Below are 24,971 nucleotides of genomic sequence, written 5' to 3'. Positions count from 1 at the left end.
GTTCGCTTTTTTTTTGCATATTAAGTGAACGTCAAACGAACGAAGATTTGTTCCGTTTCACGTTGATTACATCGTAAAATTAAGTACAGGAATTAAGAACGGATAAATATCTATGTAAAAGTTGCATCTCGTCGAGCGTTAGTCTAACATCGTGTGCTCTACTGTTTTCTAGTTTACAGAACGTTTCTGTAAAAGCCAATAAAACTAATGTAACCAAAATCAGTAAATATCAGTATATATATATATATATATATATATATATATATATATATATATATATATATATATATATATATATATATATAATATATATATATATATACCATAAATATATATATATATATATATATAATATATATATATATATATATATATATAAATATAATATTAATATATATTATATATATATATATATATATATATATATATATAAATATATATATATATATATATATATATATATATATATAAATTATATATATATACATACACGATTAAGTATTTCAAGAAACCTTACCAAAACACCACACTCAGAAAGACACTGAATGAATAAACAAGAGGAGAGAAGTGAAATTTTTCTGAATGTTCTAAAGAGAAACGGTAAAAATAAAGATGTTTTTATAAAAACAAAATTTCTTGTAAATCCAAAGCTACAGATCCTCAGATTACAGCAATGAAAGAGAGAGAGTTATTGATAATTGCGGAGTGAAAGGCCTTGGCGGATGAAAACAGGTGGCTGAAGAGAAAGGAAGTGAAAGTGAAAGCCAATGGAAAGGAGCGACAGAGTGAAACATCAGAGAGGTTACTGAAGGACGCCGCCTTCAGACCCCTCCCCCTTTCCCCAGCCTCCATCGTTCTATCTGCCCCCCTCCTCCATTTCTCTTCTCACAAAAAAAGGGGTGGGATTGGGTGAAAGGGAGAGAGAGGCAGACAAAAAACGAAAGAGCGGAAAATGAATTCAACTGGGAGAAAATGGCTGTAAAGTGAAAGGGCATGTAGACATGGACAGATGGATGGATAGATAGATAGATTGATTGACAAGCTTTACATTGTAATAATAATGCATAATAAATTTGTTCTTTAAATTTGTATTAACAATAAATGTTAAATTGTCTTGGTTATTAACAGTAACGTCAGGAGTACAACTTCCCACAGATAAATATATAGTAAGGGTTCCCTACCGAGAGAATGGAACCGAATCTCGTAATTCTTAATTAAAGTTTTAAAAACTGAAATGAGAAAACGAGTGATGTTCACAGGGGAAAAATTAGAACGAATTGTATTTTCATTGCCGTTTAATGCTCGTTTGACACAATCCGGACTTGTTACTTTTGTCTTAGCAATTTGAAATATTAAAGGTTATCAATACTCCCAAACCTTGAGCATGTAATAACCAGGTCGAGTTATGAATTACATAAAAAGTTATTTTTTCTAATCTAGCTTAACTACACTTAAGAGTCGCCTCTGTGCAAGAGACGTTGCTGGCATAAGACCGGCTCCATCTAAATCAGACACCTAGACGCTTTATGCGTGACTATTGCCTTTATTTTATACGTTGTGTTTGCGTAACCTATATTTTTTTTATATATATATTTTATTCAAAATAAAAGCAAATAAATAAACAAAACAAAAGACGATCAGTGCATCGCTTATTGTTTCGGCCGTAATGATTCAAACTTTCAAATAACAGCTTTGCGTAATAAAATGAGATACGTCCACTCACTGAAGATGAAAACAGTATTGTTGCAGTTACGATGGCGTAATCTAATGTTGCTGCAGACGATGATAACGAGGCGACGCATTGTTGCGGTCATATATGGCGTAAGGCAATATAACTTACTCAATGCGTCACGGTGCATGGCATTCTTTTCCTGCGTTATGACGAACGGAGCTGAGATCATGATAAAAGGCGGGAATTTGAAGGGAGATGAATATCTTGAGATTTATGGTTTGGCAGGTGGTTTGAATAACAGACTGATCTATGAGAGAGAGAGAGAGAGAGAGAGAGAGAGAGAGAGAGAGAGAGAGAGAGAGAGAGAGAGAGAGAGAACGTTTTGGAATATTAGAGGAAGAAAAGAGATTGAGAAAATGAAGAAATTAAATGTAAAAACAATAGGTAGATAGTCAGATAGATAGATAAAAATGACGGGCGGAGTACGAGTTACATATTCAAGTGAGTAAACGGGGATGATATAAGACAAACAAGAGAGAACGATTGGAGAATTTAAAAGAGAGAGAGAGAGAGAGAGAGAGAGAGAGAGAGAGAGAGAGAGAGAGAGAGAGGGGGAGGGGTGGGAGGTGGGAGTAGAAATGGGGCTAGTTTTTGATGTGATCTTACGAATTAGAAAGTGAAGGGTTATAAAAAGCTGTGGCGATCGGTTATTGGCTAATGTTCCCACTGTCACTGACATTACTGAATGTCTCTGGTTCTCGTACTCTAAACTTACACACAGAATGTGTTGTATATGTATGTATGTATGTATGTATGGATTCGATTATCTAAACACAGCACTACATTAATGTGATGTATTTAGAACTCTCATCATGCCTAACTTATACCAAAGCACTGAATAAATTACTTATATATATATATATATATATATATATATATATATATATATATATGTGTGTGTGTGTGTGTGTGTGTGTGTGTGTGTGTGTGTGTGTGTGTGTGTGTGTGTAAAATTTATATATGTATAACTGACCAGGCGTACGACGATCAAAATTATACCTTCGAGAATGCTTCCATCGGCCTAGCATTACCAGCAAAATCATTATACTGAACGATTACCGACACGGGTAGCAAGCGTGGTTTTAAGGTGAAAATCCTCCAATTAATCTTCACAATAAGGAGTTCTGAGCCTACAGAGGCTAACAGAGAAGGGTCTCTACTGATGAGATAGAAAAGAGAAGAGAAAAACCTATCGCTGGCAGCGGCTGGTCCATTATGTGTGCGGTTAAGCTTTCTCCCCGGATGTAGTCGTTGGAGGAATGAGTTTCACTTACGATCTCTCTCTCTCTCTCTCTCTCTCTCTCTCTCTCATATACTTATTACTTTATGGATGAAGACGGTACTGTACTTCATAAGTAAATGAGTACCATTACGATTTATTTTCCTTGTTTTTAATCAGAAACTTTTTTTATCGAACGAGACGCAAGTAAATTCTGACAGATTTTATCAATCATTAGACAGCTCGTTTCAATTTTGTTTAATTACTTTGTATCCTGTTGTTTCAGGAATTACGTTCTGCTCCCGTGAATCGCAATAAATGAAAAACAAGAAAGAAAATATCTGGTCCATCAGTCATTAATCAAACTGTGCTTTGTTAAAGCGTTTCTTCTTCCATAGATATTTGTGATTACTAAATATTACCAGTTACTACTTGGTTTACATTAAAGGCACACTGCTTCCTCACAACGTTTGCATTAAATTTGTCTCTTCTTTGACATAAGTTTATGGTGGTTAATTACTCTTTACATTTAGAGCACATTGTTTATTAAGCGTTCATGCTAACTCTTCCTCTTCTTCCACAGATGCTTCGGACAGCTGTGTTGGGCGTGGTTGTGGCTTTGGCGTGTTCAGCCGCCGGCGCTCCGGATTATGCCGCTCCGCCTTCACCAGGTTACATCCAAGTAGCACCACTGTCGTCTTCCTACGGTCCACCCAAGGAAGAAGTGTGCTACCCAAAATACCTCACCAAGACCATGACGAAAGACGTGCAGAAGACCGAGCCTCACTATGCTACAGTGACGCAGCCTGTCCTCACCACCCAGTATGCCTACATCACCGAAACCATCGTGGCACCAAAGACCATCATCCAGTACTCCACAATGACAGCCTACGCCGAGCCAAACATCTACACAGAGACAAAGATTCTGTATGATACAAAGATGGTGACCGTTCCCCAGTACATGACGGAATCTGCATATGGATACAACACTGCCAAGCAGTATTTCACCGAAACCGATGCCATTTACATCACAAAAACCGAGACCCAGAGTTATCCTATTACGAACGTCGTCACCAAGACTGGCTACGAGACCAAGGGATACTATGTGACGCAGACCAAGGTTCAGCAGCAGTACATCACCATGACTGTCAAGAATCCTTATTACGTCACCCAGTACGAAACAGAATACAAGCAGGAGTACGTCTATAACACCGTCACGCAGAACGTCAACGAATACGTGACGATGACCGTCTACGCGACAGTTCCGGAATACCACACCGTCACCAAGTGTTCGTCCACGATGATGTACGGATATGGATACTAGGAAACTATTAGCAGTAGCAAATTGACAGGCATAGAAATAACCAATCTGCGTGACCCTCGCCGTCCGTTCTCCCTCATCGCCGTTGCTTCTGTTCATCTGGAAGCCAAGGCCACGCCCCCAGCCCCGAGCATCTGCTGTACGCCCGCCGCCCGTGTCCCCTCAAGCTCGACCATTCCCGCGCAGGTTCTGCAGGCAGTAACCTGTTGGGAGGAGGCATCGACAAATTACCATCTTTCTCCTTCGATGCCTCGGGTTGAGTGAGAGGGGATTTAATCCCCTTCTTCTTTCCCATGTGAGATCGAGGACTGCCCACCCTTGATCTCACCCCTGGACCAACAACATCGGTCCATTTTTAAGTGACTTTATGTCGCCCATTTTGATATCACTTGTGTAAATATACTTAAGTAAATCTTTATTTATACCGAAGTGTATTTTTATCCTGTTCGTGTTACCAGCATGCGTAAAAATGAGGGTGGAGGGGAGGGGGGTGGAGAATGTTATCAAAATTATAAACAAGAACCAAGGAAAGGGTTCGGTTTTCCTTGGATGTTCAGGGTCTAGTCTTTTATAACGTAAGCATTTTAAGGAAACTAAGATGACTGAAGCATTCTCCATCTAACTTGTTACTGATTGAATAAAATAAAAGAAAAAACAGCTAAAATTCAAAGTTTGTGAGAAATACTTGTAATGAAAGTTAACTTAAAATTACAAACTAAAATGAAAGTAGGAATATAATTTTTTTCAAAATGCACGCACATTTTTCACAAAAATAAAAGGCAAAATGCCATTAATCCGATAAGCAAGTTTCTATAAAAGAGAATATCAATATCTGAAAAATAAAATAAAATCATACTTAAGGCAAAAACAAATGAATAATGGCCAATCAGCAAGCAAAAAAAAAAAAAAATTCTTTGTTGGAAGAAAAGCGGAGAAAAAGGACTTTGACTTTGATTCGTAATGTTATCTTAACATGAATCGAACTCATTAATACTTAAGTAACTCAGGTAAGAGGTTTCAACCGCCTCTTTAATGGGAATAGAATATATGGAATTTAGGTCAAAGGCCAAGCGCTGGGACCTATGAGGTCATTCAGCGCTGTAACGGAAATCAACAGTAAAAAGGTTTGAAAGATGTAACAAGAGTAAAACCTCGCAATTGCACAGCGAATTGTTAGGAAATGGGAGAAAGTAAGATGTTGGAGGATATGAACGGAGGTACAGTAAAAGGAATGAAAGGGGTTGCAGCTAGGGATCGAAGGGAGGCTGCAAAGAGCCTAAAGTAATGCTTACAGTGCATCCATGAGGTGTATTAAGGGCACTTAACCCCTACGGAGGCCTCTTTAAAAGGAAAAGCACCTTGCCCGGCTCACTATTCACCAGTAGCACAGGACAATTGATCACGCTATGGAAAGAAGGTAACGAGAAACATTTTGTGGACTGTAGTGGCTATATACCATTGTAAAAAGAAAATGAAAAAAAATATGATGCCCAAAAATGGCTTTAAAGACTTGAAAACAGAAGTTTTGTGCAAATTTTTAGAGAACTAGTTTTGGGGGAGTAAAAGTGACTTACAGGATTACACTAGTCTAGCAAAAGCAGCATTTTATTCTTTATTGCAAAAGATATTTTAATGAAGAAGGGAAGGTTTCTTGGCAGGCAACGAATGTGTGGTATCAAACACAGATGAAAATTTATCCTAAACGACGTAAATTATGAATTTCCCTTTTTTTCTTAGGCCTATATAGCATGTTTTTTTTTATTAGGCCTATATATCATGTTAAGTCTCTTCTTAACATCTGCAAATTAATGAGGCACAGGTTATTTGTTTTTAAGAAAATGCAATTATTAATTTTTTTATTATTATTATCCAATAATGATAAAAAAATTATTTCACATTCATATAGAACAAGCCTACAGGTGCCATTTGCTTGAAGTGCAAGCTTTCCACAAAATATGGTGTTAATATTTAAAGTAAATAAAAAAGTCTGAAAGGAAATCAAAATGATCGCGAAAAACAAGTTAATAAAAAAATAAATATAAAAACGGATAAATTTCCCTTCAAGGTAATGCCGCATTGCAACTCTGAATATCAGAGGACTAAACACTAATTTCGCAATAGTATTTTATTTCTAATGACATTCATATATAAATATTACTTGCTAAGGCACTGTATTATGCAAATTGGAGGTTGACATTTGAATAATGTCTCCGTCACAAACAAATTTCAATATATCAATATACAAGCGTTTTGATGTATAGGCTACACATCAAAGTTTGGCCCGTCCCCAACTTACCTGATGTTCTTATTTACTTCCTGAACTGACTTCAGTGTGCAGTTCCTAATTGTTTCTGCTCAGCTGCTTATTCTTATACCTTGGGTTTTAACTCGCCATAAACAAGGATGGCTCTCCAACAATTCTGCCTATGAAATGGTGGCTTGCTTACTCCATACTATCTCTTCCGCCGTTGCAAAAGAAAAGATGTAGGAATGACTAATCGACAGTCTTTACATTACAGCGGTCGAGTCGAGACTGAGTAGTACCAGTCCTTCCCGCCAGTTAGCGCCAGGATCCAGACCCAATGGTTCCAACTTACCACAGAGCGCGGCGCGAGACTCGCACGTCACCAAATGCCTTTGAACTATAAAAATGAGCTCGTTAAATCGTTTCAACGAAAAACGTTGATCTGGGGCATTTCTCGTCACCATGCGCGTGAGCACGCACGTGTATGGTAACTCATAGCGGGGACGGGCCTTCAGTTAGCAGATATAGGTAGATTACAGTCGCTTTGCATTTTTGTGTATAAACAGATTTTATCACCCGTTAAAAGTACTGTGATAATTAACAACCAATTGCATGATCAAAAGATGCAAATTGGTTGAGTACAGTTATGGAGAATGAAAAGTAAATAGAGGTTCTGATGGTAAATGTGTACAATGAGAACGCACCCTTATAAATATTCTATAACTATTTCATAAAGAAGACAGGGCAGTTTACATTTTTCTGTCTCATGTAATCGCTTTTACACTCAGATATAATCTGCTTTTTGTTTATTCGTACAGTAACCTCAACCATACTGCAAGTTGGATAGATTATTATCAATATTATTAAGCACTCAAGGGATTTGCTTTTGAATGAAAGGTGGAAATTGGAGCACGGTAAAGACGATGAACATCCGGGAGAGTGAGTACAGCGAACTTACGAGAAGTAATAGACTGAAACCAACTCGGCTAATTACCTATGGAGGGACATTAAAATAATCTTCAATAGCCTATGTCTCCATTGTGCTGAAAAAGTTTACTCTGTGAGCAGTAACAGATCACCCTTTTGAAGACAATTAAAAAATAGAAATTCCACCTCGCTTTATTTAAAAAGCCATTTTTCAAATCCTCACCTTCAAGAACCCTGAACAAAATTCTGCTATCATATTGATCTCATTTCTCGATGGAGGAAAACATAAAGGCCTTGGAATATGGTATTAAATGAACAGGCGGTTCACAGTCAAGGAAACTCGAGTATTTCTAAGTCTGCTAAGGGCTGATCATCAATCAAGAATCCGCGTATTTTGCGACTCTGAACAATGCGGAAGCGTCAAACAACAGTTTCCCACTTGTCATGGGGTATTTCATTATAATAACCAGGGGGCCAAAATACAAGTATCCACAACATGAGTTTCTCATGAAAACTGTGAGACTTTTCGTTGATATTAAACAAGCAGAAAATGATCCTGGTAGGCAATAGCCTATAAATTGTCCTTACTGTTTTATAACAAAATTACTTTTCTGACTTTTTTGCTTAGTGTGAGGAAAACCAATCTAAAATCTTTGAATCCAAGGAATGCTTAATTGTCTGACCTTGACAACCGTCTGATCAATATCCTCAAAAACAACCTTTACTGCTGGGTCCTCGATTCATTTTCAAGCCAACCATCTTAACAGTAAACTACTTTTTTCATCATCCGACCTTCGTCAACATATGTTTAATATTCTTGTTATTTTACCCATCCACTGTCGTTAGTTTCGTTATCATCTTTTGATGTAGAAAAGCTAATTATTCGAGATTCATCAAATGTAACTCAGCAAGATGAGGTACCTGCCTGATGAACCGACAAAGCTGATAGGAGAGGTTCCAAAAATAAATCAAGATGATGATAAAGATAGACACTGCAGCTGTCTGAGCACTTTTCCCCTCTGTTAGTCATCCAGTTATAGCACAGGTCCTTCTCTTTCCCTCACCAGTGACTGTTTCGAAGTGCTGACATCCATCTTGCACAGACTGTTCTGCTCATTCACGTTGCAGTCTTGCTTTTCCTGTGACCATACCCCTCTGCACTGACCTTATCAATAAAGCACTGTTCATAAAACCCCTTTATATTTCAGGTAATCAGTAAAATATTGTTAGTTTTCGCATATATTTCAAAGGTAAAATACAGCGGCTTTGTAAAATCATCAACATATAATAAGACCAAGTTATCTGATCCTCTGTTCCTTTTATCATTTATTTAAACCGACATATATTCAGGAAATAAACAAAAAAGCTGTAATCTGTAACTGACAATGAATGGGACCTTCCAGTGGACTTAATGAGCAACAGCAATTTCTCCAAACGTAAACAGAAGTAATGTTTTCAAAAATGGTCAAGGCAGAAAGGCAGAGGATTATAGTCTTATTATGAATAGTTGATAGTTGTCAATATTGCCCCAGTTAACTGTATGGCAGAACTTATCCTTTCGTTTTATTGTTGAACCTATATGAATCAAACAGCATCGACAAATCCAGTTGTTTATAATTTACATTGCTGAAAAGATCTAAAGTAGCTCATAAATTAGTCTAACATAGGCCTGCCTTTTCAGTAACAAGCTGCAGTTCATGGATTTCCATAAGTGTTTAAGAGTTTAACAAGTGCCCATTTCGCAGAATTTGACTTGATGAACGTTATCTGTATCAGTGGGGTTAATATCATTGAAGATTTAATTTTGGAATGCAAAATTTCATGCAACAGCATTTGAATAAAGTAATTCTAGGCCATGAGCTCCACCACATTCATAGGTTACCGATCCTCTTTAAAACTGTCAAGCAGCTGGATAAAATAAATCTATCAGTCTTTTCCCACTACTGTATATTAAGCGGTAATAACAGCCGTACTGTATAATGTAAAAAATAAAATAAAGATTGAACTTTATGAACTGACTGAGCATATTACATATGACTTCTTGCTAGCTTACCAGTCTTGTTGTCAGGCTTACTTTTAATTTTTCATTGTCCTTGTCTCCGAGATTTTTCAAGTTTTAATCAACAAAAGTGTGTATAATATACAGTCCATTGCTAAACAGAAAACTATTTTTGTGAATTAAAGCTTGCAGTCACAAAGGTGCACCCTAGCTCTGCCATGGATAAGGGAAGCAGGACAAGTATTGATGCATCATGGTGCCGTGATGTCTTTAAGGGACCAATCACATTCGACCTAATCCATCTTTCTAATTTACAGCTTTGGTCAGCATATGTGTGAATGAGCAAGACACCTATCAGACACTATTCATTTATTAGGAATATAATTATAGTACTTCAAATGAAGGCTGTCACACAGGTTATTTACTAAACATACAGACCACCCACAATGTTCAAAAGACCATCAGTCCATTGAGACTGGACTTGGGAATCAAGGCAGAGATTGACATCAACATTTTTTACATCACACAAAAGATGCCTGCACTCAGATTTCAATTCTTGTCCTCGATTTGATGGAGGAACATTTGTATGGTCGAGGCACTGGGGCCCAAGTCTCCTCTGGTGTAAAAGGAAGAAATAGACCAACGGGGAAGATACAGAAATCAATGGAATGAAAGAAAAATAAAAGGTGGCAACAATGCAACTGAAGTCAAATGGAAAAAGAACTTGGAAAAGCATTTTAAAGTGCAATACTTACAGAGAAGTATGCAAGTCACATTGCAGGCAATAACCCCAAACACATGGTAAATCATGGAAAAAAACTGAAGACTATGGAATGCTGCTACAGCCTTTACACTTGGTTTACAGTATGCAAGGTAAGGTGCATCACTGAATTTATGAAGTAATAGCATGACAATTAAACTATTAAATCACAAAATCCTTTACTAAGTGAAAAATATACAGCACTATAATGCACTGAACAAGCCAATCACATGCAACATGGGAAATAGGGTATAGTGAAATATAGATAAATTTTTAAAGTAACTTGTATTTTTCCCAACATATGAACCTGAAGGTCTTTACATAGGGATTTAGCTCATGTTTGCATGCTACATCTCTTTGCAAAGACCAAAGGTTTGTATTTGTGTGGGAACAAATTCTATCTTAACCAGTGAGGTGGTAAAATTCATACATAGTAAGTTTAGACATTTCATATTTACAAGCCTTGCATCTCTTATTACAAGCTGGATTAGAATGCTGTACATAAGTTCTATACAATACACTCATTTCCCTTTCAGAGGAATTTCTAATTTGCAAATAAAATTGTTCCACAAAACTGATTTAAATGAACAACCAATTGCTTAGTCTATGCCAAAGGATAATAAAGATTACTGTATATGGGAAACACATGAAATTGGATTGCCTTTCAACAACTTAAATGATGCAAGTGCTTCCAGTAAACTATCAAGACCCTTTGTTAACAAAGTGGTTGAAAAAGTTTATAGGCATTAAAAATAAAAGAACCACTTATGCATTGTTATTGCCATTTTAATTACAAAAAAAAAAAATTCTACCTGATCACATTATCCTTTTTCTAATGAAAATATTTTTTCTAGGAACTAAAGAACTTTACAACAAATAATGTTTCAATCTTGCTGTTGATATTCTCTCCACAATAATAACACATAAGAGTAGTGTTACATATATGTTAACTTACAATGCCTAAGAAAAATATATTTCAATAAACATCAGATGATGCACTTGTGAATAGAATTCCCAATAAATTAACAAATCATAAGTGTGGACTCCACTGCAATAACATCTAGAAAATTTCTGTACCTATGTTTGGGAAGATTATTTTTCCATCACCATCTCTTTCCTCCTAAAATCAAGTTCACAATGATGGTGTTTTGAAGATAATCCTTGCAATCACTTAAAATACTAATATCACAATACAGATAGAAACTTCCACAACACATCTTAAAACCTGTAAAGATTACTTGATGCTACTTAAAATATCAAAAGAAAATTTTTCCCTTGATATTTTTTCAAATGTGGATTACCAAATAGCAAAACATCCTTTTTCAATCTAATAGATAACAGGAAACATTTTAATAAAAGGTCAAGATTCTTAAATCACTTTATGAAATGGACTGGCAAGTCAGCTGACTGACCATGAAGTCTATGATCAGCTTTGTATTTACTGCAGCTAAAAATAGAATGCACACTGTCACTAACAGGTTACATTGATGAGAAGCAGTGAATGCCATTGAGAATGTAATCCAGAAGCAAATTCATTATGTAATGTGTTGTCTATATATACACTTGTATAAATGATGTACTTGACAAATCAGTGTACTGTAATAGGATTTACTTTCGCCTTCCACCACCTCCCATTGCAAGAATCTGTGCAATTCGGATAAAAATGTTGACAGCATCCATGACAATATGATGGGATGCATTTATAGGATCATATGGAGCCACACCCCACATGTTGGGATGGGTCTCAGCTTTGCGCACAACCTGCAAAAAAATTGAACTATATTAAATTATGCGCCACATAACATAGCATGCTTTTCTATTCTTCTTCAACTATTTTCAGTCACTGAAACACTGTTCTCTTGTCAGACCTAATGTCAATTACCTCAGTCAAAAGTACATATAATCATGTACAGCATTAACTTACAGCATTATTATATCTGTAAAATACCTAGTACCACTTTTATGAATTTTAAAAACTTTCTGAATTAAACAAATAAAAAAAAAAACAATGAATATTAGTCAAGAGATAATTACAAAATAGTGCAAAATTCATCTGACAAACTTACCTTTTGAGTGTCATACAATAAGAAGGCTGAGAAAAGTAGCAGCCCTCCATAGAGAGAAATAGAGTACAAGGACAGACCCAAGGCTGATGTTGGGGGTAAGAAGGCAGAGCCTAATGAGGCAACTAGTACGCCACCAAGACCAATGCCCAGTGGCCCAGCCCAGTTCAAGAACTTATCACTTGGGGCACATACAGCTACGGTACTTAGGCCACCAATGACACCTGCAAGATGAGAAGACCTTGGTGAAAACATTCTTTAATTAGTCTCAGTTTTACAATAAAGTTTCAATTTGCATAATAGAGAGAGAGAGAGGAGAAAAGTTCTGGTGTATCATTTAATACATGATAACCTGTTCAGTACTTTATGCTACCAATTATAGCACTTCACCTTGTAAACCTTCCTCTCTCTAAAGGTATTGCCACATTGCAAGAGGCAACCAGGACAACTTGAATGAAACTTAACAATTCATATGTGGGTGGCCACACTGGGGGAGCGGGGTAATTTGACGCCTCACTAAACCTCACTGCATGTTGCACACGACAGCACGTTTCAAAAACCATGGAGTTCCGAGCATCTCCCTTCAGGAGAAATGGGTCCTCTGAAGTTTGTAACAGTTTATTCAGCCCCATTTCAATTTTGCCAAGCAATAAATCAAAAGATCCTTCTATAAGTTCACAAGCAAAAATCTGTCATCACACATTGGAGACTCATACAGATTACAGTTTTCTTAAATTTGATGATATGTCTGCACTGATGATCAGCTTCAACTAAGGCAGGGTATTCATGATCAGGTTTACCTGTCAGTTCTTCTGTAAGTTAATTGAATTTGGCATTAAAGCTTCCATGTAGATGACAGTTTATGGGCAGAGGCAGTCCACTCACCAGAAGGGATGAACTAATGGAATTACCCAAGTTCTTCCAACCAACTGACACATGACTGCAAGTGTGGACAAGTAAGCAACAATTTTGTGACAGTTTGCCACTGGATTTCGCCTGGGAAGGATCTCAACTGCTCTGACCAGAATATGAATAACATTATGTATAGGCCTAATTCAATTCATTTGTAGACCCTGCAGCGCTATTTTTAGGCTGTTCCGAGTCCAAATCATATAAAATAAAAAATACAAAAAAAAGTTTCCATGTGATACAGATAAAATTTGTATAAGCCTAGTCAAGTGTCCTGCCTTTTTATGAAAGGTGCTATTGGTGAAAGTAGGCTTCATGGTCCATTTCTTAAATAACTGAACAAACCCCAAAGTTCTAACTTGCTCATTCAATAATATTGTATGAGAACAGGCATCTCTCCTTAATAAGCAAGATTTAGACCAAACTCTTTTACACCTTTTTGTTTCTTTCCTATTACTAAGTGAACTGCCAGTCACAGCAGCAAGTCTAAATAGTTCCACCGCCTCATCAGCCAGTGGAGTTTCCATCAGTGCCATACAAAGTCACCAAGACGAAGGCAAAGTGAGAACTGAAGACAATGACCTAAGTCGATGGTCCGACTAACAGTTCTACTCTTTTCATGTGGACACTCATCTGTCGAACAGTCACAGAGAACTGACAGGTTAATTTGATCATGAATACCTAGTCTAATGTGTCGTGTGTCTTTGGCAGCTTCAGTGTGGCCATGCAACACGCCACTTGCACTTGTCATTAGTCTTGGTTCTCACAAGTTCAGAACTACTACAAAAAGATTACATGTAAAGATACTCCAAAAAGAGTGGTTCCACTCTACATATTAAAGACACCTTGATGTAGGTGGTAAAAAGGCCTCAATATATTATTACCAAGATGGATTAATTGACAACCAACACATGTTCATTACCATGACAATGTATCCAACACTTAAGATTGTTTTTAATACTAAAATCAAGTGGGAACTAAAAAATTTTCCTTTCTTCCTCTGACTCTCCCAACAATTACTGTATTTTCATTTCTGCTACTGTCTCTATACCACCAATACCATACCAGCTATTTCCTTGACACACACAGAGAAAACACCTATTCTTAAAATCTGGAGTAGTTTAGAGCAAAGACTTTATACTCATGGGAAATAATGTCATAAAAAATTATAAGTTTATCAGTCAAAAGAATATAGCAGTGTTATACTATAAAGAGGACAAATAGATGACAAAAACATAACACTTACCAGCAGTGTACCAAGCAGCTCTAATGGCAATAGCTCCTCCTAGTGCACCAATTGGGGCTACAACAAGTCCAATCATTCCACAGTTCAACAGCCACAACATTTGTTTGGCCCCTATTCCAGGAGAATAGGGAATAGAGCTCATTGCTGAACCTGTTGCTACGAGACCAGCCAGAAGACCAACAGTTGACTGCAAGATAATTATTGGCTTAATTTTTTGGTGTAAAATGGATAAAAATATAACTTTAAAGGTAATCCCAACCAACAAAAATTAGTTACTGATGACTGAACAATACACAAAATGTGACATCTTCTACTCAAGTCTACATGTGACTTCTTACTGTTTAGCAGGCATATGCCTTCCTAGTCAGGGTATTAATTTCTTCTGTGAAAGACATTTTATGATTCATGAGGATTCATCTAAAAATATTCCTAAATGAAAGTTTCAATATTTTAAAAAATTACAGTCACAGAAGCAGGTTTGAAGCAGAACACATCTCAAACCTTTTCTTACATCTCTTAAAGTAAATTACAAGACTGCAATACTCAATTTTTGCAGTGCTGGCACAAGGGGTTTTTACATTACAATTAAATTTAGATTTCTTTGATAGCCTCATAATTCTGATTAAGATTTTAAGAAATTTCTTTGAAGTGACTTTTTCCAAAAATTTGACTTCTGCTGTTTGCTAAAAAAAGTAAGTATACCTTAGTTTTACCAGACCACTGAGCTGATTAACAGCTCTCCCAGGTCTGGCCCGAAGGATTAGACTTATTTAACGTGGCCAAGAACCAATTGGTTACTTAGCAACGGGACCTACAGCTTATTGTGGAATCCGAACCACATTATAGCGAGAAATGAATTTCTATCACCAGAAATAAATTCCTCTAACTCTTCATTAGCTGGCCGGAGAGTCGAACTCGGGCCTAACGAGTGCAAGGCCACAAGTCTGCCGACTTGCCCAAGGAAGAGCTGCTGTTTGCTAAAACTTATATATACATTCAAATATGTTTAACTGTTACTGCTGACCTGCAATTTATCACACAGGGATTAGGTCATGAAAAATATTCATATAACATCCATGAGTCAAACAATTACCAATTCAAGGTGATAAACTTACTTCAATAAGGTGATTTTTGTGGTTTAAAGAAAGCCATAATCAAACAGTGGGTTTGATCTGTTTTAACAGATTATCAGAATCACTATTCACAGTCTGCCATCAACAAAAGACAGTAGGGTTTATAGATACTAAATAACCACTAACAGGAACTACTACTCTAGAACTAGACAACAGTTCCAGCTTTTTATCGTCAAATTTTTTTTCCCTACATCACATGATTTGTCCTCATTCTCTATTTGATGGAATCTAATGCTCCTTCCAGACGATAAATAATGATTACAAATATAATGGTTTTCAGAATTTAACAATGCTTCAATCTTCACAGAATTCTGAATAATAATACCTGCAACTACAATAATGAAGAGTACAGCAGTCTACCAAATAATGTGTAGTATTTACAAGTCCTAAACAAAAATATATATATTTTTTAATCTCTTGGTGCAATAATGAAACTTAATACTAATGATGTTTAGATAAGTGTATAATATGCCAATAGAACAGGTAAATCACCTAAATTTAAGTAATTTATCCAAACTTTATATAACACTGGCTAATTGTATGGAATAATTAAATTAATGTTCAAAACAAATTTGAGCTATATTACGATCATAGTATTTATCATAAAAGACAGTGCAAATAACAGCTATTCTTGGAAACTGCAGGACTCCAGATATGACAAATTTTAAATAAATTTTTATTTTTCATAACTAACAAACCTGCAGTCTCAACGACAGGGAAAAATTCTCTAGCACCTGCAGGAGTCTGGTTAAAAAAAGTACAAGCATTTTGGTGGCAACGGGAGCTAGCTAAGATTGCAGAAAGGTGGGCATAGCTGACCTGCCTTAGCCCATCCCAGCTACAACGCATCAGTTTCCTTTAGCAGGTAACTAAATGAGGGGTGGCTAGAGGTGGGCCATATACGTTAACACCGCAGGTTTATTAGTTGTGAAAAATACAAATCAATTTAAAGTTTGTCATTTGTTCATATACAGAACAAACCTTTGGTCTTAACGTAAGGGAGACTTACTCTTGGAGGGAGGATGGAGAAAGCATCAGAACAGACTAGGGGTTCAGTGCACCTGGGCTCACTTCCTGGCCAAAGTAGGACTTAGGAAGGAGTCATATGCCTCTGATCTGTTAAGTAAAAGGTTACTCAGCAGCCAGACATCTGAGTTGAGGGACAATATGAACTCCTGTTACATTGTCTTGTAGGAATATAAAAAACTTAAATTAACCACCAACCATGTTTGTTGCCATTTCCTCTTTCCCCTTGTAAGATAGAGGAAGGGACTTGCTTCCATATATAGTTTGAATTGTATAGACACAATAAAAAAACCAATGGAATGGTGCTCTCTCACCTGCATCTGACCTGTTCCAGCGCACTCCACTGATCATACAATACAGGGAGCATATAAACACTGTGGGAATACTGTACTTTAAAAGTGAGAGAAAAGACTACTTAAAGCATTATAAGAACTCATCTCAAACTTGCCATGAACTGCACAGCCAATCTTGAGAACTTTAGAAAACGATTTTAGCAACTTAGACCCTTGCAACCAATAATACCTTGCTGATGGCAGTTACACCAAAACATATGCTCTCAAAACTAAAGTACCCTAATTTTCAAGCCTATATAAAGCAATACCTTCTATCTATAAAATATATCAATTTTCAGGATGGAAAAATAAAATATTCCTCCCAACCCAGCGTAAAATATAAAAAATACAGGCACAATAATGCCATATTCTACTGACCATAATTGGATGTCTTGAACATAAGGCAAAGAATCTGTGCCCAATAGGTGATCGGAATACAGCCACTGCTGATGTAGCTGCCACTGCACAAGAGGCCCCGAAGTACATGTATGTGTCTCTGATGCGATCACGGACATGCTGTGGCCACACGCTACAATGACATCAAGTTTCAATTAGTCACAAATAAGAATCTACTGAGTAATACAGAACTTGAATAAGACACACTAAAATAATATTGCAGCATATTACCCTTTTCATAACATTTAAGATGTTTTCTAAGGTCCTAAAATGCTTTCTGATGATGATAAATAAAAAAAAAAAGAGTCTACTTAACAGCTATGAAATAAGATATGCTTAAAGGCAAATGTCATAATAACTGGATTAAATCTTAAACAGAGAAAAACAATAGTTAGAGTAAATGTAATAACACTGAATAACTGCAAACCAATAAGGCAGACTAACGTGTAATTGGGGCAAGTACAACACTTGCAAATTAAATGATGTACATGAACTAACACAAGAAGAGGTATCCAACTACAACTAACCCATTAAAACTGAATAATCTTAGTTACAAAGAGATACAAATAGTACCTACTCTGTAATTAGTATGTAAAACCAATGTTAACAAGAAAAAATAGAATCATTTCATTAATAGAAAGAAACATTTAAAAAATACAATTCAAAGAGGTAAATTCCTAAAATAATGCAAATTAAAAACCAGATGATACAAATGAAAAATGTGATTTCTAAATACTGATTCACTTCCATGATGCTGAAGGAGAACAATGCACCTAGAGATGCTGTGGCATGAAAAAGACTATACCTATGCAAAGATAAGACCATGTACTGAAACATTATTAATAGTAAATGGCCTAAGGAAAAAATGGGGAAGCCATAAAAGTCCTTATACTTTCAATAAAAAAAAAAAAGTTCAATTTATATTCCATGTCACCATACAAGAAGCCCTTAAAAGCTAAACATATTGTACAAAGTCAAATTGAAATTACTCACACAACACGATCAATGGCCCCTGGCTCATTCGATAGTCCAAGACCATAATAACAAAGTGCACCTAACCCTACAACTGCTCCTCCAGCTACTGCAATCTGGCCCACCTCCATGGCTGAAAATAAAAACTTTTGTAGGATACTTGCAAAGACAAAAAATATCTTGCAAAACACAAACTCCACATATTAAGAACTTCAATATAATTGGTATTCATAACAGTGACAGGTGTACAGTAACGTAATGTTATAATACTACAGAAAAAATCGTAACCAAATCCACAGTACCAAAAATGTTGCAACACTTTCTCTGAAATTCAAAACGCCTTCATTAAGTCACACTTACGTCCTATTTTACCCTTTGCGGCCTTCGTAGCTTCAGCAGCCTGGAATTCTACTTCACGGATCTTGGATCTGCGTGTGAAACCTCGACCGGCCTCTCTGTATCCTCGAAGTACTTGGGTATTAGCCCTTGAGACTTGCAAAAATCCCCTGGAGCATGATGCCCCAAGTACTGACAACCTTGCAGCCAACATTCTGCTTAATCTGAAAGATACAAAACAAAAATAAATATATGGATAACCTTCTTCTCCAGAAATTACCAACACCAGACAAGTGATCAGTTTTTATTTCAAACATTGTATTCTTAATTTAGTGACATTGTGAGAACTCAGTGGGTAATTGCTCTTCTTCTCAACTATGATAATTACCTTTTTTGGTTTAATAATTTATGTCCCTGCATAGTTGCACATATCCTACAATTGTTTTGTTTACTCACTCATGCATCATGAATGGTGCCATACTGTTTTTGTCAAGACTGTGAATTGTTGCTACTACAGTATTCCTTTGTCCACAAAGACAAGATATAACAGCCTGTCCACTGTCATAAAGTCAGTTATATAGGCTAATATAGTTTGTAACAATGATGTTCATTCTAATTATGATAGAATATTGTTTCCCTAACCTTTTTTTATGTAATTCTGATTAACTTCATATTCATTTTCATTGTACAGGCTTGTTAATAACCCATTACAAAGTCCAACATCTAACCAAGAAAGGAGAACAGAAGAGTGAGGCCAAACCATTTAGATCAGGTTACGAAAGTGCCTTACATGAGGTGCAAAAGCTGCAATATATTGGCCAGTTGTAAGTATTTTGCACTGACTAAGGCAGTTCTAGGTAATTGTGAACTTATTAGTTCAGATTTGTCGAACAGTACTATAAGGTGCTAGCTTAGTTTAGTAAATGTGTACACTTTTTATGTTCATTCTAAAACTACTGAAATATGGTTTTTGTGGCAGGCATATTTTTTTTTTATACAACTGAGACGAATTTGAAGTGTGTGGTTTATCCAACACAACCCCCTTAGCCTAATCTAGTAGTAATGGATATCCTCAAATGGTACCCAAGGTTGCTTGGAGGAATAATGACTGAAAATGAGTGAAAAAGAGGTATGTTATCCATTACTGCTAGATAGGCTAAGGGGGTTGTATTGGATAAACCACACACTTCAAATTCGTCTCAGTTACATAAAAAAAAAACTATATCTACCACAAAAACCATATTTCAGTAGATTTACAATGACCATAAAAAGTGTACACATTTAGTAAACTAAGCTAGCACCTTATAATACTGTTGGACAAATTCTGAACTAATAAGTTCAAAACTACCTAGAACTGCCCTAGTCAATGCAAAATACTTACACCTGGTCAATATATTGCAGGCCCTTTGCACCCAGGCAAGGCCTGACCACTATGTTGTTATCATTAGCCTATCAATGGCCTTTGCATATATCTCAACAGGTTTTCCAGTAAAGTTCAGGCTACTATCACAGCCTGGTTCCTGCCAGTTGCCGACCGGAATACTGACCACCTTTTGCTTATGCTCTTGTTTGTGGTATTTACTGTCTTTTGCTTATGTTCTTACATTCACCCCCAAAGAGCTGGTGCTAAACACGGCATCCACTTGCGCTTACACTGTAAGTTACCAAATCAAGAGGGGTGTGGTATTAGTCTTCAGTTTTACCTAGTTACTCTTTAGCCTAAGTACACCTGTGAACAGGTATACTTTTTCTTTGACCTCATCTCATAAATAAGAAACAATGCAGCCTAGGCCTATCCATTATCATGAAGGAGCAGGCATAGTTTAACAGTGCATGACATCTGCATTCAATCTGATGTATGTGAAATATGGTTCACAGTTTGGCCTATGCCATTTTGACGATTTCGAGGTAACACTTTACTTTAGTTGCATGACCTGATTCCAACCAGTTGCCAACTGGGGCAGGTTACAGCCTTTTTGGGGGGGTCGTGCCCCCCCCCCCCGGCCAGGTCAGGCCACATTGCATTAAGTTAGGTTAGGTAGGTAAGATCTGGTTAGGTCAGGATCTAGCATTATAGGAAAGGTTATGTTTATTTATGTATGAAGAACCTGTCCCGGTCAACGATTGGCGGAAACCAGATAGTGCAACTAAAGTAAAGTTTTAAAGATTTCGACATTTGCATTGCTAACATTTTGTTAACTCACTGCAGCAGCCATGTCTAGTGAAGTGGTTGTGAGCTTCAGTTAGAGACCTTACATTTAAGGTCAGGCTGAGCCTAAGTACGGTAAAACCCGACCCCCTAAGTCATGTTACTGCATATCCCTGGGTTTCACTGGTTTCCATTAATTCCCACAACCAAACATCCAGTTTCGATAATTTTTCGGAAGGCTCCAGCTGGCCATTTTTGCATGAAAAACCATTTTGGGTTTTTCATGCACAAATGGAAGGGAAATGATAGCGAACTAAAAAACCTAAAAATACCAACCTAATGTAACCTAGGGGTGTTTACTGGTTATAGTTTTGAGGTATTAGTTATGGAAGGGGGCAGGGGGATAGTATTGTCTTACCTTAGAAGTTGTAATTTGATTAAATATTTGGTAGAACTAATTAGTAGCTCTGCGGCGGCAACGGCCTGCTAACTTGACTTTTTCTATAGTTTTTGTGTTGCTAATTATGGATTTACCTTCAATTTTTGTCGGACGAATGTAATTAACCTGTAATTAACCCCTAACGTTCATCCAACAAGGTAGGGGACCCGATGGAAAAGCGGGGTTATGGGTGGGGTATACCCCGGGGACAGGTGATCTTGTTTTGATGTGTTTTACCCAAGAAAATTATATAAATTATAATGTGGGAGGTGGCTGGAGTATAATGTGGGAGGTGGCTGGAGTCTTCCGAAAAATAACCCCAGTTTCCCAAATTCCTATTGGAGGCCTCCCATTACAGTTTGATATGCTGTAGGCCTAGGCCTCGGCTAAGCTAAGAGGAGCTTGAAGTCCAGGCGGTTACCTAATCAAACATTTCTAAAGAAAATTTGTACCAAATCGTCGCAGCTATTCAAAATTTATGTCAGAAAACCCAATATGAACGGGTTATTGAATGAAGGATAACAGTATATATTTACCACAGTCTCGCTACCTGCTCTGTACCTTATGGACTAGCCTAAGCTAGTCTAGACCGAACTGGTTACTGTCAAAATTGATGTGACAACGTAGAATTTTACTTTCCTAAAATGAATCGCAAAATATATTTCTAAATTTACTGTAATTAAAAGAACCCTTACCTAAGTTAGGTCACGGAATGCTTACTTAACCGATAACGACTCGAAGGTTCTTATGCGCAACGAAGTAACCTTTCGAGGTAGACGACGGGATCGCCGAAATTCTTCTTCTTTCCGTTTTATGTTGTTTCTTGTGCTGTCTGACGCAATAGAGTTACAGTATACTGTCGAGTTCAAAGTCCCATTTATGTTCTGCGCGTTGTTACGAAAGGTAATATACAATTTGAATTTATATATGACCGAATAATAGCAGAGATTTCATCCGTGTTAATCTGAATGATTTAGATGACTTTTAGCTGGAATGAGAGTTTCATAAATAAGGCTGGAGTTACTCATTAAGTGAAATTCTCTCTCTCTCTCTCTCTCTCTCTCTCTCTCTCTCTCTCTCGAGAGAGAGAGAGAGAGAGAGAGAGAGAGAGAGAGAGAGAGAGAGAGATGTAGCTAGACAATTCACTGTTAAATAAAAGTGGTGGTTAATTGCAAACAGACTTTAGTCTTAAGAATGACACGTAAGAAAAATAAGAAAAACATATCAGATCATTTGTTGTATATGATTTAGTACACAGCTTACGGATATTCTTCATAACAGCTTTAAACAGGTTAAAAGGAATTATTGGTAATGAAATTCATCACAGTAAACAAGTCGGAAACAACAGTTAAAAGAAATTATTGGTAATGAAATTCATCACAGTAAGCATTCAGTCTACATTTTCTCTTTTAATAGAACATCACTTACAATGTGTATCTAGTTATTAACTGATAACGTATTTTGAATGCATTTGTTATTTGTCTAACTGAATATTGGTATTCCTCTGTGCACTGACCCCGCACCAGTTTCTTGCCAAACTAATTTGATATAACTGTAAATACAGTGTTGTGCCGATCACTCTGGCAAAGTGTGTAAAAATGATTACGTAAAGACTTTCAGCTTTACTAATGACACCTGATTGCCAACAGCAGCACATAAATTTATACATTAAAAACAATATTATGTCCACTGGACACTGAGACTGTAGTAATATATGCTACAAGTTAAAGTTGATGCTCCGCGATATTTGGGGGGAAATGGCTGGAAATATCTTTTCCTAAATCCACGAAAAATTAAGAACATTGCAATAAAGATTACACGGTGTTTATTCATATGGAATATCGTATTTTCTTACAGTAGCATACCCTCTCTCTCTCTCTCTCTCTCTCTCTCTCTCTCTCTCTCTCTCTCTCTCTCTCTCACACACACACACACACACACACACACACACACACACACACACACACACACACACATATATATATATATATATATATATATATATATATATATATATATATATATATATATATATATATATATATATATATATATTGTATATTGTATGAGAGCTGAAAGTCAGCTCAGTGGTCTGGTTAAACTACTTTAATAATAATAATAATAATAATAATAATAATAATAATAATAATAATAATAATAATAATAATAATAATAATGTAGTTTCACGGAGATTATTATAAGGTTCATTTGTTATGAAGATAGCAGTATAAGAAATAAAGCTTAAATAAGAAAACTAAATAAGTGAATACTACTGAATTTTTTTACAGTATTTTACTAAGCTTTTAAGTACTGAATATAGAGCCGAAAGTTAACAGATCTCTTATTAAAAGAAAAAACCTGAGTTAGACCATCATAAAAATACCTGAAAGTTAGATACACTTCCATTAATTTTCCATATTTTCAGAATTTGACAACTTTCATGTCATAAATTTTGCACGTTATTACAAATGGGTATTTGAAATAGTGACCTAAGGCTGTAGAGGCGATAGTATCAAAAGTATCATCAACTGAAAACTGAATTATCATGAGACGACACTGCTTATTAAGACTTCTTCTACCAAAAGAAAGCGACATTTTTAGGAAGCGTCAGTAATATTCTTTACAAAAAGTAACCGACACGGTCAAGAGAAAAGTTAAAATTTATTTATACTCTAAGACGACATTCTTTTCAAAAAAGGCAAGAACTGACTCGTTTCCACGAGAATTCCATCCTGCTTCTTCCTTTCTCATTAAGAAATGATAAATAAATATATGAAATCAACTAAGGCTCATTGTTTCTGTCGAATGCATAACAACCAATTCAATCCATTCAGTGCTATACCTTTCATAGACAAGAAAGATTGACATGCGTTGAATGATATTCTGCTTTAGCTTTTTCAGGAATTTGCCTGCGAACTTTCCTCATATTTTTTCAAAAATTCTTTATTTTCCAAACACCCATTTTTAGCCATTGTCTTGAAGTTTCCATTCAGACTGATACTACTTTTCAACTTTCTGACTACAATTCCACTGCTCTACTGAGCAGCGGTCTCTAGAAAAACAATTCCGAGTCCTATTTCCTGTTCCGGACACCACTTGCCTCACGGTGGGGGAGGCCCAGTTTCATTTTACTCAAAGTCCGATTTTTCTCAGGAACCTTGATTCTAATGATGTCATTACCCTTGACATTTCTAAGGCTTTCAACTAAATGTGAGGTAATGAGTCACCTTAACAGCCTAATTTCTAAGTAATTATCTGTCTTCTGTGTGCTTTGTTTTTGATGACTGGTACAAATGCTCTTTTCTCTGTTTCTGACGATGGCCATGAAGGAATATTCTTTTACTGTTTATTATTCCTTGTTTCAGGTTGCCAGCAGATAGGTCATTTTACACGGGAAATAGGCAAAGTAATAAACATAAATGATAAAATAGAAAGAACAAGAGGAAAAGAACAATCACAACAAAAATAGAAAAAAGAAAACTTAACTTGTGGTTTATTTCATGGCATAAGTTCCGGATGTTTATTGAAGTAGAGTTGAGCAGCAAAGGATTATTTTTGCATGATTTTTATTCCAAACTGGCAAACAAATTAAGTATATAAAACAAAAGCAAAGAAGCAACGAGAGAAATTTAGCTCACAAACAATGTCTAAGATTAGAATAAGGGAAAATGTTTCTTTGTATGCTATTACCGATCGATTTAGTTTTGGAAAACAGATGCATTTAATGGAGCATTCAGCTATAGGAAGATTCTCTCTCTCTCTCTCTC

General features: G+C 36.3%; 3 protein-coding genes across 4 annotated transcripts in view; 1 reads left to right on the top strand and 2 right to left on the bottom strand.

The window, feature by feature from the left end:
• Positions 1–4,696, top strand: part of LOC136839345 (uncharacterized) — a 9,742-nt gene extending 5,046 nt beyond the window's left edge. Inside the window, exon 2 of the mRNA XM_067105238.1 lies at positions 3,535–4,696. Coding sequence (XP_066961339.1) covers positions 3,535–4,275 — 741 coding nt within the window. The 3' untranslated portion in view covers positions 4,276–4,696. The remainder of the gene's footprint in view (positions 1–3,534) is intronic.
• The window catches only part of LOC136839346 (uncharacterized), a 54,860-nt gene extending 48,058 nt beyond the window's left edge, over positions 1–6,802 (bottom strand). The window contains exon 1 of the mRNA XM_067105239.1: positions 6,569–6,802. The gene's annotated coding sequence lies outside the window, so the exon portion shown is untranslated. The remainder of the gene's footprint in view (positions 1–6,568) is intronic.
• Positions 6,803–10,370: 3,568 nt separating this feature from the next.
• LOC136839343 (growth hormone-inducible transmembrane protein-like) lies at positions 10,371–22,214 on the bottom strand. 2 transcript variants are annotated; one of them, XM_067105236.1, is made up of 7 exons: positions 21,900–22,214; positions 18,641–18,840; positions 18,302–18,413; positions 17,291–17,441; positions 14,422–14,608; positions 12,270–12,490; positions 10,371–11,964 (listed from the first exon to the last, which is right to left on the bottom strand). In XM_067105236.1, the coding sequence occupies exons 2-7, from the start codon at positions 18,828–18,830 to the stop codon at positions 11,812–11,814; spliced, it is 1,014 nt and encodes a 337-aa protein (XP_066961337.1). In that variant the 5' UTR covers positions 18,831–18,840; positions 21,900–22,214; the 3' UTR covers positions 10,371–11,811. The 2 variants fall into 2 exon arrangements, with proteins under 2 accessions (XP_066961337.1, XP_066961338.1); XM_067105237.1 differs by having other exon boundaries at positions 21,741–21,906.
• Positions 22,215–24,971: the final 2,757 nt, after the last annotated feature.

The sequence above is a fragment of the Macrobrachium rosenbergii genome, chromosome 6 (assembly GCF_040412425.1).
Source record: "Macrobrachium rosenbergii isolate ZJJX-2024 chromosome 6, ASM4041242v1, whole genome shotgun sequence".
Lineage (NCBI taxonomy): Eukaryota > Metazoa > Arthropoda > Malacostraca > Decapoda > Palaemonidae > Macrobrachium > Macrobrachium rosenbergii.
The sequence above is the reverse complement of the archived record's forward strand: the minus strand, read 5'-3'. Positions and strand labels throughout refer to the sequence as shown.

Excerpts from the sequence above, each read along its gene's own strand:
- LOC136839343 (XM_067105236.1), bottom strand. The coding sequence starts at position 18,830 with ATGTTGGCTGCAAGGTTGTCAGTACTTGGGGCATCATGCTCCAGGGGA. Across the intron at positions 17,442-18,301 it reads GGGGCCATTGATCGTGTTGT|CGTGTGGCCACAGCATGTCC; the intron begins GTGAGTAATTTC and ends ATGTCATTGTAG. Across the intron at positions 12,491-14,421 it reads AGCTGCTTGGTACACTGCTG|GTGTCATTGGTGGCCTAAGT; the intron begins GTAAGTGTTATG and ends CTCATCTTGCAG.